The 13,615-nt window shown below is 34.0% G+C and overlaps 1 protein-coding gene across 2 annotated transcripts; it reads right to left on the reverse strand.

Annotated features, from left to right (window-relative positions):
• Positions 1–8,391: 8,391 nt before the first annotated feature.
• LOC113715666 (putative disease resistance protein At1g50180) lies at positions 8,392–12,434 on the reverse strand. 2 transcript variants are annotated; one of them, XM_027239937.2, is made up of 3 exons: positions 11,176–12,434; positions 8,900–10,667; positions 8,392–8,606 (listed from the first exon to the last, which is right to left on the reverse strand). In XM_027239937.2, exons 1-3 carry the CDS (start codon positions 12,212–12,214, stop codon positions 8,603–8,605), a joined length of 2,811 nt encoding a protein of 936 aa, XP_027095738.2. In that variant the 5' UTR covers positions 12,215–12,434; the 3' UTR covers positions 8,392–8,602. The 2 variants fall into 2 exon arrangements, with proteins under 2 accessions (XP_027095738.2, XP_071926000.1); XM_072069899.1 differs by lacking the exon at positions 8,392–8,606 and having other exon boundaries at positions 9,567–9,730; positions 9,852–10,667; positions 11,176–12,429.
• Between the last annotated feature and the right edge of the window lie 1,181 nt (positions 12,435–13,615).

Below are 13,615 nucleotides of genomic sequence, written 5' to 3' on the forward strand. Positions count from 1 at the left end.
TTAAAGATTTGGTTTAAAAACTTATAATGATACTTGTAGTCAAAAAAGATTTGGTAGTTTTTGTTTCTTATTTATTTGTTTATATTTTCCTTTCATCTTTTTTGTTTCTTATTTATTTATTTTTTATTTCCTTCCATCTCTATTGTATTTGGGGAAAATTGAGATTTTAAAGGCCAAAGTATAGGTTTTCAAAATCATCTCTTCTCTTCCCCAAAAAAGAGAGAGGGAGAAAGAAAAGGAAAAAGAAAAAAAAAAGCAGTGAAAGAATGAATTTATCAATTCATTAGTTTGACTTTGACATGTACTATTTACCATTAGTTGCAATGGAGAAACTAAACGGTAACACTTTAATTCAAACCATGAAAATGTTATATGTAAGTTTTTAAAACATAGAGGAGTTCCATGATAAAACATCAAACTAGGAAATTAAAAAGTAATTTGCCCTTATATTGAAGCAGGGCTGGAATTTTGTCTTACAAGCCAGTTATGTTTCTTTCTTTTTGTTTACATCACCCTTGATGCCCAGGTATTCGGCCAAGACAAGACAATTCAGGAGAATCTTTGTCTCGACCAGTAATTTGAGAAATGGCAGGAGGATGAAAAGCAAAATCTGGCAATTTATTATGCTACAACAACAATTGCAGCATGATGTAAGATATTACATGCAAAATGACACAAATGTCGTCAAAAATCAAACCACACGAGAAGAAGCAAAAGAAATTCCATTGAAACCCAACAATCCCGCAAATTACAACAATCATTATAACATTAGCTTTAATTAGGAAACAGGAGGGAGGATTGTCCTGAATGTGAGGTTCATCAACTACTTCAGCATCCCAATTAATCCATCATGGCATCTCTCTGTATTGCGGATGGATACTCTTTCAATAGCGTTCCCTTTGTACAAAACAAGTATTAAGTTCATATTAACAGTCACAAGTAAAAAGCCTGAAGAAAAAAAAAAGACGTAAAAAAAAAAGAAGAAAAAAAAAATAGAACAAAGTAAGATTTAAAAGAGAACATAATACGCATACAAAAAAGGTTTGAGGATGTGCTTATCTATGGGTGCATTTGGATAGGAGATTATTTGTAAAAATTATTTAACTAAACATTGTAGTATTTTTCGTGATATGATATATATGGGATAAAAAAGTGATTGAAAATTATATTTATAATATATAAGTAGAATAATATTTGAAAAAAAAAATTTCCAAACCAACCCCATGTTTGTTTTGCACAAATTATGTAGCCTCACAAAATTCAAGAATAGATAGCCACTTGATATAAGCATATAATGCAAGTGAGAATGGAATCAGGGTTATCGCTCTTTTCTTGCAGAAACTGACTCTTCAGTTTTCGTGGAGATGGGTCGTAAAGTGGTCCCTGTCTAATACATTGAGAAGCATAAAGCAGATCCTTGGCGATTTACAGGTTGATCTTTCCCATGTATTTAGGGAAGCGAATACAGTAGCTGATGCTCTTGCTTCTTTGAGGTTTTGAGGGGATGCGTTTTTTTATTCTTTGAGAGATCTCCCGTGAAGTGTTCGCGCTGCTTTTGGAACGGACCTCCGTTCGTTTCCGCACATTAGGGCTTTTAAAAGCATATAGCTAGATTTTTTTCCTTTCTCGTATAGTTAGATTTTTTCCTTTCTCCGACTTTGAGGTTTTTGGCATTTCATGAGCTCGGTGTACTTTTTACCTGTGGGTTAATAAAATAAGGGACTGACGCCCCTCTTTTTTCAAAAGAAAAAAAAAGGAGTACATAACCACTTGATAAAGGCAAAATTTTGGATAGACACAAACTTGTAGATCTGGTAGTCCAAATTTTGCCACATCTTCAATACTTGAATTAATGAGATGGCGTGACAAATTTTGAACTACTAAATCTACGTAAACAGAATCTACTCAAGTGTGTGTCATTAACAAATATATGTAATGCTCTACTAAGAATAAGATTAAATAGTGTTGGCTCAAAAAATAATAAAAACTAAATAGCCTTGATGGAATTAACATGTGCTCTTAGTGTTGGAGAGAATTTCTCTTCATTATACTCCAATAATATTAATATAAAAATTATTTCAAAAATCAACACCATTCATAGTTTATTTTATAAGTTATATTAGTTATATATAAAATTTCGTGTGAAATTGACTAAGTTTCACCCTCTGATTGATACTTACAAATTTTATTACAATTTTGATTCATTTTTCATTCTTCAAATGTTTCGAGAAAATTGAATGCCAAGGTATTCACAAAAAGAATACCATTTTTAGTGTGTTAATCTAGAGATCAAGAGAAAAATAATGACACAATTGGATGAATTTATGAGTTTAAAAAATTTTAGATAAAGGTAAATAGGTAATCCAGAGGGATAATATTTGTTCTGCTAGTCCAGGCATTCACACCCAACGGAGCCATATATAGTTGAAGGTGGGTAATTACACCCCCTTAACTTTGGTAAAAATCACGACAGACTTAGGAAAATTGTGAAGATTTTAAATTATATTATATTTGCCCTCCCTCCTCCCCCAGATTTTGTAAAATTACCGTTTATAGTTGCATTGCCCCCTAAGCTATTCAGATATCATAATAATTATCTTTTGTTGGACTCTTGGATCTACTTTAAGTTATATAAGCATTGATCCATTTGCATTGAAAGTTATTTGAAAATTTTACTTGACTATAGCAATTTTTTTATGTGAACTATTTGAGATGACAAAAATGTTGGAAAATGTCTGTTAAGGCTAATAAGAAATATTTTAAAATTTTTTTCTAAAATTTTTATGTTCTTGACTCAAATAAATAGAACGATCTTATTGCTAAACTAAAGTCACAAAATTAGATTTAATGATACATGTAACAAAAATGTGTATCAAACAGTGTTATTAATTATGTCGAAACATGACACTCACATATTGCGCTCTCTAATTTAGGGTCCTGGCTCCTCCAATATTGTTCACATCTTGCAGTTGAAAATAATACCCTTAAAGTCACTAGTTGCTTAGGGAACGGCTTCACTTTTTTCATGGGTTGGAACAATTTTGATTGTTCAATTCATGGAGCTTTATATGCCACCCAACGATACTTATAGGATAGGGACCATAGTTGGGCAAAAAGGGGTCAAATCTTATCAAAATTCAACCCTCAGTTTTTCACTAAAACCCTTTTTTTTTAATGATAATAGAATTTATTACCTAGTTAATTAGCCAGTAATTACTATAAGCCATCTCGACCTTTTTTTTTGTTTTTTTGTCATTCTCTTTTTTATAAAGTGTATACAGGATTTTATCTTATCTAATTTAAATTCACCAATTGATTCAGTCAATTGAGGTCCCATATTTATGTGTATCTTTCACCTAAAATAATATTTGTATCTATAAGCTTCACTGCTTTGCATGAAAGATAGGGCCCAGTTGTTCAAACGTGAAACTGCAAAGTTAGAAGTTAAAATCCCATTTTGAATCGCTATTTTTAAAATTTTTTTTTTTTAAAAAATATACCGTAACAATTTGATACAAGAACCAATTGGCTGGATGAGTGTTTCTTGTGAGTCTCGCTTAGATTGCTCTTCTTGGGCCGGTTTAACTGTTAACTCCGGTGTGTTTAGTCTAATTATAAAATGTGTGTGTTTATTTCAGTTTCTGAAAAAAATAATTTGATAAAAGAAAAAATAATTAAAAATATATTTATAAAAATATAAAAAATATTTCGATAGAAAATTACAATCTAAATACCACTGAATAAACAATAATATCAATACGTCACCATGTACTTCTTCGTGCAAACATCCCGGAAAAATTCCTCTGAGTGTTTCTTGTGAGTCTCGCTTAGATTGCTCTTCTTGGGCCGGTTTAACTGTTAACTCCGGGGTGTTTAGTCTAATTATAAAATGTGTGTGTTTATTTCAGTTTCTGAAAAAAATAATTTGATAAAAGAAAAAATAATTAAAAATATATTTATAAAAATATAAAAAATATTTCGATAGAAAATTACAATCTAAATACCACTGAATAAACAATAATATCAATACGTCACCATGTACTTCTTCGTGCAAACATCCCGGAAAAATTCGTCATTCAAGGGGACCAAGTGAGTAGCTATGATCTCTTATCGTTGGCGAATTTCTTAGAATATTGTTAAATTTGAAAAAGCTCAGAAAATTGGGGTCATCCAGGGAGGGTTGCTGATTAAGGGGTCGCCGCAAGTGAGAATAGAGGCTACTAATAAAAACCCTTTTAATTCTCATTTATTTTGGTTTCATGTATTTTGGGTCCCTTTTTTTTTTTTTTTTTTAACCCCTTCGCCGCTCATGAAATGGGCGGCGAAGGAATATTGGTCAAATTGCTTCGCCGCTCATCTGATGAGCGGCTAAGCTTTTGTCCTTATTCGCTAATTCGCTAATGGAATTGGTTGGTTGATGGGACCGTGCTAATGGAATTGGTTGATGGGACCGTGGAGGTCAAATTGCTTCGCCGCTAATCAAATGAGCGGCTAAGCTTTTGTCCCTTCTTTCTTTTTTTTTCTTTTTTTTTTCTTTTTCGAAGCATTCTTCCTAACTTTTATTATTTCATACTAACTTTTATTATTTCATATGTAATTTTTAATCAGTTATTTAATATTTAATTTCATATGTAATAAATGTAATAAGTTATTTATTATTTCATATGTAATTTTTAATAAGTGTCGCCGCTCATTCTAGTTTATTTTTTTTACGAAGCATTCTACCTACCCATTATTATTTTATATGTAATTTGTAATAAGTTATTTAATGTTTAATAAAAGGCAGAGCGACCAGGTTTTTTCCTGACGTTTTTATGTAACCTTAAATAGGCGTAATTAGGATTTTATGTTTTACATGAAATACTAATTTTCAAATTACAGTGTAATACTTTTAAATTAAAATTCTTAAATCATATTACTAAAATTCTATTATAAACCAAAATTATCAAAAATTTAAAATATGATATTAGAATAATGAGAAATTTATAAATTAACATGATAATCGAGTATGCTATTAAATTACTAATAAAATTTACTTAAGTCATATTTTTAAATTTTATAATATTATTATCGCAATCAATAATGATAAATAATAGGGCAAATTCCACTTTACCCCCCTGTGGTTTAGCGTTTTTTCACATAACGCCTCTATGGTTTCAAAAGCTATACATAACCCCCTTATGGTTTGGATTAAAGTGTCAAAATAACGAAAATAGTCACTCGTAACGGCGTCATCTAAAATGTCAAAAATACCCTTATGTAAGATTGAAATTTATGTATTAACCAAGGGGGGTTATGTGTATATTTTGAAAATCATAAGGGGGTTATATGGTAAAGTATTAAACCATAAGGGGGTTATATGGTAAAATATAAAAATCATAGGGGGTTAATGTGTCATGTATTTATAAGGGTAATTTCGACATTTTTAGAAGTTCCGTTACGAGGGACTATTTCCGTTACTTTGACACTTTAATCCAAACCATGAGGGGGTTATGTATAGATTTTGAAACCATAGGGGGGTTATGTAAAAAAAGGGTAAACCACAGGGGGGTAAAATATAATTTACCCTAAATAATACAATAATATGACTTAATACAACACAACCATAAATAATACAATAATATGACTTAATATTGTATTATTAATATGACTTAATATAACACAACCTCCCAATATATTGTATTATTTATCATTATTAATTGCGATAATAATATTATAAAATTTAAAAATAGGGTTAATTCCACTTTGTCACCCCAAACTTTGGACGATTACCCACTTTAGTCCTTAAACTTCAAAATGGGACAGTTAATTCCCTAAACTTATAAATACCTCCCAATTAAGAAAAATTGTTAACAAAATCTTGAATACCGTGGTGGTCGAAGTGTCCCATTTTATAAGGGTTTAGGGATTTAAGTGTCCCATTTTATAAGTTTAGGGACTTAAGTGTCCCAATTTATAAGTTGGTCGCGCTACCTTTATTAAACATTAAATAACTTATTAAAAATTATATATGAAATAATAAAAGGTAGGAAGAATGCTTCGTAAAAAAAATAAATTAGAATGAGCGGCCACACTTATTAAAAATTACATATGAAACAATAAAAACGTAAGAAGAATGCTTCGAAAAAAAAAAGTAAAAAACTAGAACATAAGGACAAAAGCTTCTCCGCTCATCAATTGAGCGGCGAAGCAATTTGACCAACATTCTTTCGCCGCCCATCACATGAGCGGCGAAGCAACATTCCAAAGATTTTTTTTTTACAAAAACTGACCCAAAATACATGAAACTAAAATAAATAAAAATTAAAAATATTTTTATTAGTAGACTTAACTATCAATTGCGGCGACACCTTACCCAGCATTCCACCCCGAATACCCCCAATTTTATGAACTTTTTCAAAATTGACAATATCCTAAGAAATTCGCCCTTATCGTTTGAAAAAAAAAAAAAAAAGTGAGTAGCTATGAGCCTAGCTATGACTAAGAGTCAAAAGTTATGTTGGCGGCCCGCAGGGAAAAGTTGCACCTTCAAAAGTGTGATTCTGTGAGATTTCTAATAAGTTTTGTGGAGTGGAGAGGTGAAGCAGTGGAACTAGTAGATGATCCCTTGCAGTGAAGCAGTGGATAAAAGAACGAGTAGAAACTAGGAGATGCATTTCAAGGGAAAAAGCCCAAAAAAAAAAAAAAGGCTTGAGATTTCATGCTGTTGTTGACACTTCTGCTTTCTATTTTCAATTCACTGTTTTCGTGGCACAGCCTAGGGAAACTTTGACTGATTAATGTAACTTTGTAGTAACTTATAGTTGCTTGGAAAACAAATTGAAAGTTGGATAAAACTGTTACGAAGACAGTTGTATTTCTACTCACAAACGTTGTCAAAACACAGCATGAGAATAAGCAAAAACAACTCACTAAAATGTAGCAGTGCACAAAAGTGAGTTCATATAACAAAAACACTACCAATTCAATTAAGCAAATAGAGGATCCACTGGGAAGTCAGCAAGAATCCATCAAATGCTTGAGCAATGTTACTCCACCAGCCCCTCTTTGCCTTTGTTTGATTTAACACTTGGGAACATTCACTTCTGTATTTATTGAAGATGGATTCTCTTCGGACAAAAATTTTGTCACGTCACTACAATAACTCATGATTAGTTTATCGCATGACATATTACTCACTACTTGAATTAGGTTTTACTCTAGCCTACAACCCCGGTTACATCCATGTTAGTGTTGTGGAGCTGATATGAGGTTGATAGACCTATTAAATCATGTCAGGTTTTGAATCCAAAACCTGTATTTTATGAGATCTACTAAACAAGGACTTCCTCGGCAACTTTAAAAGACAAGACACTTAATGCTTCTCTTTTCTTTTTATTTTCATCATCCTTCATTTCCACATCTTTGGCCAAAAGAAGTTTAGGAGAAATTTTAGTTTTTCCATTAACATCAGTAATTTGATGTGAGAGGGAGAAAAGCAAGTCATGGTAGTTTTTTTTTTTTTTCCTTACAAGACAGTTGTGAATGGAGTAAAATGTTAACTCAGCAGCATTATGACAAAAAGTCACACAAAAAAAAAAAAAGAAAAAGGACTCAACCCAAATGTAGCAATCCGGTAAAAAAAAAAAAAAGTACTAGTATAACTATAATTACGCAATGAGAGGATCACTTGAAGGTGGGGGTTGATCAACTGCTTCATTTTCTGCAAAACAAGTATATATATATATATGGAAAATAGGAGTGACAACTAAAAATGTTTTGAGAAAAAATAGAGAATAAAGAAAGAGTAAAATGACAAATTGATATGCATAAAAACATATCTAAGGGAGAACTTAAGTGACACTTGGGCAAGAGAATCCTATGTTTCTTCTCCCCATATTAATACGTAGTCTCATAAAATTCTATAATAGATAACTAGACTGTACCACTTTGAAACACTAACTTTGTAGTTCAACGGGGGATTGGGGTAGGATTAATACGATTGTATGGTTATTATATTTCTTTCAATGTTTGATGTATATTTATATACAGGAATTGGTCTAAATGAATAAATTTATACATATAAAAAGTTACGTGTGTGTATTAAATTATGTAAAAAAATCCAATAACTTTCCAAGTGAAAAAAGATCCTAACTCTACCTAGCCCTAGTCGACTTGGTGGCTAGGAATCAAAGTGCATTATCACTCAACAAACATGTCATGCCATTTGTACTAGAAATTAAAGTACATAGTCTTGATTGAATTGACGCGAGTTCTTATTGTTGGTTTTGATATCAATAAGACTTGAAGGGAACCTGATCCTTCTCTATCTAAACAGATTTAAGTTTAATCAAAGATATTTGATTAAATAGGGATGGTAATCTAAAACAATTAAATGGAAAGAACAAATAGTTTAAGTAGTTGATAGGCACTTTTTATGCCATGCAACATTCTATCACATTATATGACGGTGACACATACTAATCCACTAAATTTAATTCGTGAGAGATTATGTCAATCCAATTCCACAGATGAGGAAATAAGCAAAATCTTTTGATTTTACCTTACAGGATGGAACACAATGCATTCAAATATGAACTTACTTCGTCTTCACCAAAATTCGCTAACTGGTCATGAAAAAGAATTGCATTAGATGATGTCTTAGATAAGCAAAAATAAATATTTGGATTAAAAAGCATCTCACAGAGCAAATACTATGATCCTGTTTCTTCCGAAGAGGAAAAAAAAAGTTATAAAAAACACAATAGTCATTAAAAAAACAAAATAAAATATTGAATGATGTTGGTGAAGCTTATCAAAATTGAGATTGCAAAGAAAAAGGGAATTTCAAGAACCGTAAATTGAATATTAAAAGGAGAAAAATTGGAGAAGGAAAAAGTAAAAAGGAGAAAAATAGTACCTGCTGATATTAACTAAAGGCACATGGCATATTTTTTCATAATCTTCTCCTTGTTGACCTTTCTCTCTCGTAACTCTGTTGTTGAATTCTTCAGGCATTTGCACAAGGGATACCTCATTTAGGGTGGTTACATATCTCAACCCATCTGGAATCATTTCCAATTCTTCACACTCCCCAATCCATAAACTTGAGAGCTTAGGCATGGCCCCGTCTTCCACTGTCCACTGCAGTAAATTATACAGACCACGAAGCCCGAGATGTTTTAGTTGGGGAAATCCCATTGAGCGGCAGATCATTTCTCGGCCCAGAAAAGAATATGACCCAAGTTCCAGTATTCTCAGGTTAGGAAGCTTCTCTAGTGTTCCTATTGGGTCTTCCTCAATATAAGTATAATACAGCTCTAATCGAGTAAGTCCTGCAGGATCAGGAAACATATGGGATTGGTAATCCGGTAACTTCTTGCATAAACTATCGCCGATCTCTAATTCATGAATATTCCTACTAAACAACACCATTGAAAGAACATCCAAACCCCTGTTGTTGCCAAAATCAAAGTCAACGATTCTAAGTGAGCTAATGCGCATGCAGTCCAAGTTTGATATATGATTGATGATGTGTTCCAGGTCCTCAAGATTTTTATACACTATTGCTTTGAAAGCTTTGAGATTCGATAATTTGCATACTTCTTTAGGATAGCAAAACCTGTTATCGAATGATTCAAGTATCTCCAGTTGCTTGCTTAACCACAGCTTAGGGTGAGCGTCCCACCACCTCCAGTCTGGAAGATAAAGATATCTCAAACGTTCCAATTTCCATAGCACGTTCGGTATTCTACAAGAACGAGAACTGCCAGATAAATCGAGAGTTTCCAAGCACTTTAAATTGCCCAAGGAATATGGCAAGTTTATATATTGACATTTCAATCTCAAACATCTCAAATGGATAAGATTACCAATATATCCCAGAGGTGATTTGAGAAAACAACTTCCGGAGGCCATATCGAAGGATAAAATTGCCAAAACTCTAAGCATCTTCAAATTGTTGACTTGGGACATTATTCTCACCCCTGGAATAAAATGTTTCAATGGATCACACAACAATGAGCGAAGATGCGTACTATGTTCTTTTGGCGGAAAGTTGTATTTAGAGATATCTTTTGGAAGCAAACGAAGGACTAAACCATATTGTGCTTCAATTGCAAGAGGAGAATCTAGTGAAGTACTATGGTCGACCACCTTGTACAAATTCTCCTCTTTTGCCTTGGCTAAGCACATATCTCTCATAAGATCGTGAAGCCGACATGACTCCAACCTTGTTACTGCACGCTTCCCCTCCTCATGTACTTTAACCTCAACCATGCATCTGTTTGCTAATTCTTCCAAGTAACGCTCTGCAACATCCATCATTGGTTCTTGCCCTCTTCTATCATTCTCAAATATCATACCTTCTCCTATCCACATCTGATATAAACTCTCTACTCCAATGTCAGAATCTTCCCTGAATTTACCCAAGTAAAGGAAGCATGGTTTTAATTGCCAGGGGAGGTCATAGTAACTGTACGCTAAAATCTTTGGCACCTCTCCTTCTTTTCCAATTTGTTCTCCCCTAGTCAGATAGGATTTGATATTCTCATGCACTTCATTCCATTCCTTGAGGGTTTTTTTAGTTCTAAGAATTTCACCCAAAACCACCACGGCCAACGGAAGACCCCCACAGTTATTCAACATTTTCTTTCCCAACTCTTCCATCTTGTCCAAATCTTCACAACCTGTGTAGCATTACACAAACTGAATTAATATCAACTACGACGCATCTATCATTCATAAGCATCATGTTATCATTCAACAACTATACGAAAAACTTAATAGTCTGTTAACCGATAAGTCTCCCAATCCAAATATTTGAGACCTATCAATAGTCTTAGAAAAAGGCTATCTTAAGACGCATTTTAGCTTTTTTTTTAATCTACTGGATTGTATGAATCTAAAAATAAAAACTAAAAAAAAAATTATGAAGTTGTTTAAGTAAATGGTGACAATACAAAAGGAATTATGTTTCCATTGTAGTAATTCAATTGTTAAAAGTTTCAGAAAGGCTATCATTAAAAATTGGCACTGATATTCACGAAACATGTTTTATATGTCTTGGTTAGCAAGTCAAAAATGTACTCAAAATTTTTCGTCATGCGGATGAAATTGTAGGACTATCAGTCTCACACACGCACATATCCTTTTACGTAAAATGAATTTAATGTGAATAAAGGGGAAAAATTTTACCTGCACCATTACTCGCCCACAATGATTTCTTTTGTAGCAAATCCCAACTTTCTTCCTTGGTCAAACCACTCAGTGGATGGTGATAACCATTTGGACCAACATGTGCTGCCACATCTCTTTTACGAGTTGTGAGCAAAATTTTGGTTCCATGCTCCGAACCTGGGATTGCGCCTTTTAAGCAATCCCAAGCTTCTGTTGACCAAAGGTCGTCGAGAACTATCAAACATCTCCTAGCTCGCAAGTGCTGTTGAAGCAGCCTTCTTTGCTCATCTTCTTTGCTCGTCACAATCACATTTCTTTGTTCAGGAATAAGCTTGAGTAGAATGCCTTGCAAGAGATCGTTTGGTTGCCATTGTTGTGACACACAAACCCAAGCAAAACCTTCAAAATAATGCTTCAATCTTTCATGGTGATATATCTTTCTAGCAAGAGTGGTTTTGCCTATGCCTCCCATGCCGAAAATCGAAGCCACACTTATTTTGTGCTCTGCCACCTCATTCAGCAAATATTTAACCAGCACCTGAACATCATTAGGCAGTTCAACCACATCATCGTCGGCCACAAAGGAGTAAGCGTGCCTTAATTGTTGCTGCCTGGATGGAGCTCTCGACTCTGCTTCCTCCGTTCTGGTCATTACATGCCCAAACTGGCCAAAATTTTTGGTGAGATTAGAGATCCTAGTTCTGAGACTTTGAATCTCTAAGCCCAAATCATGAAGGGCATAACCTTCTCTGGCGATACAAGCAGTCCTCTTTAGAGCACGCGTAAAGCCTCTGTTGCTTGAAATTGAAACCCGCAAAGCATAGTCTTCAACCAAATCACTTGCTTCATAAGCGACCGCTCTAAATTCCGGAAGCCACTGTTGTATAGTGTCCATTGCAGTCTGTTTCTTATCTGCATATCTTAAGAACATTTGTATGCATTTGAGATCGTCACGAAGGAGACTGACTTGCTCGCTAACGCCTTGTAGAAACTTTCCTTCTTCAATAGCCAATTTGCCTATATTCTCTACTGCAAAGGATAGGATTGCGTCTGCCATCTTGGATGAGATTGATTTATATTTTCCCTAATGGATGGAATTCACTAGCACAAAATGATGGCTTTACTCTTACATAGCAAGAAGAGCAATTTATCTGACTCAGACATTGACAAATGTTAGTAGACTCTGGAAAGTCTGAAAACCTTTGTAGGAATGCTATTGAATTTTTCCACGTGCTGTCCTTTTGAAATGTCCACGAGGTGCATTATTATTGTTCGGCCCCACATGGTAAGGATTGAGGGCAGGATTTCTTCGGCCATTTTGGATGAGATTGATGTATATTTTCTGTAATGGACAGGATTTCTGCAAAAGATGATGGTTTTACTCTGTAGTGGCAAAGGGGGGCAATTTATCTTGACTGGTTGACTCTGAAGTGTGAAACCTTTCGTTTTGTATGCTATTGAATTTCTTCTTGACTGGCTCTTTCATATGATCTGGGCTTTACTGAAAATTGTTGACCGAAAACTGATTAAAAGCTAAGAGTATTAAGAGTATTAACCACCATGAGAACGTTTTGCAATGAACTAAAAGCTAAGAACGTCTCCGACTACACGCTAAACCAAACCACCAAGAGCACATATTCGACCTTTGGGGCAAAATTTGATGTTTGTTCAAACACTACTATCTTCAAATGCAAGACAAAATCAGATTATAGTTAACCGTAGCACTACAAACACCTCGCGCTTCTTGAGAACCGTCAATAAACAAAAAATTCACATATGACAACATTCAAGCAACAACTTGTAACCGGCAAACGAAACCTCTCTGCTAAAATTAGGAACACGAGAAACAGAAGCTAAGATACCGAGATTAACAAAGCTTGAAGTCCACTTAATCTCTACATTTGTCACTTGGTCGTTCCGTCCCCGTCACCGTCCCCACACGATGCATTATTACGGTGCACCAGACCACAATAATTCAGGGTGGTACGGTGCTGCCCTGGCTGCTCGTTCTACTGTACACGGGACCGTAATAAATTTGGTTCGGTTGACGAGCATTATTGCTAGTCCAAAGGAAAAAATAAAAAAGAAAAGTCAGGTTAAAACTAAATGGGATAATTTCACAAACCTCCTTTGAGGTTTATGACAATTTCGCTCGGCTCCCCTTAAGTTTTACAAATTACACTGACCTCCCTTATCACAATAAAATGACTATAATGACCTTCACTTAACAAATAATTTACAATATAATAAAATGAGATTAAGAAAAAAAAAAGAAAAAGAAACTTGATTTTTTCGAGTATCCTGTTTACAAGTTACAGCTAACGATGATTATCTCTCACTTAATATCACTTCATTCTCATCCATTAACCCCTTCTACCTATAACTCGCTCTTAAATTACCACCAACCATTGTCTATAATTGCAACCAATCACGCCACAAGTGATCCCTCAAATTTTAC

This window comes from Coffea arabica, chromosome 11c (genome assembly GCF_036785885.1).
Source record: "Coffea arabica cultivar ET-39 chromosome 11c, Coffea Arabica ET-39 HiFi, whole genome shotgun sequence".
NCBI classification, from domain to species: Eukaryota; Viridiplantae; Streptophyta; class Magnoliopsida; order Gentianales; family Rubiaceae; genus Coffea; species Coffea arabica.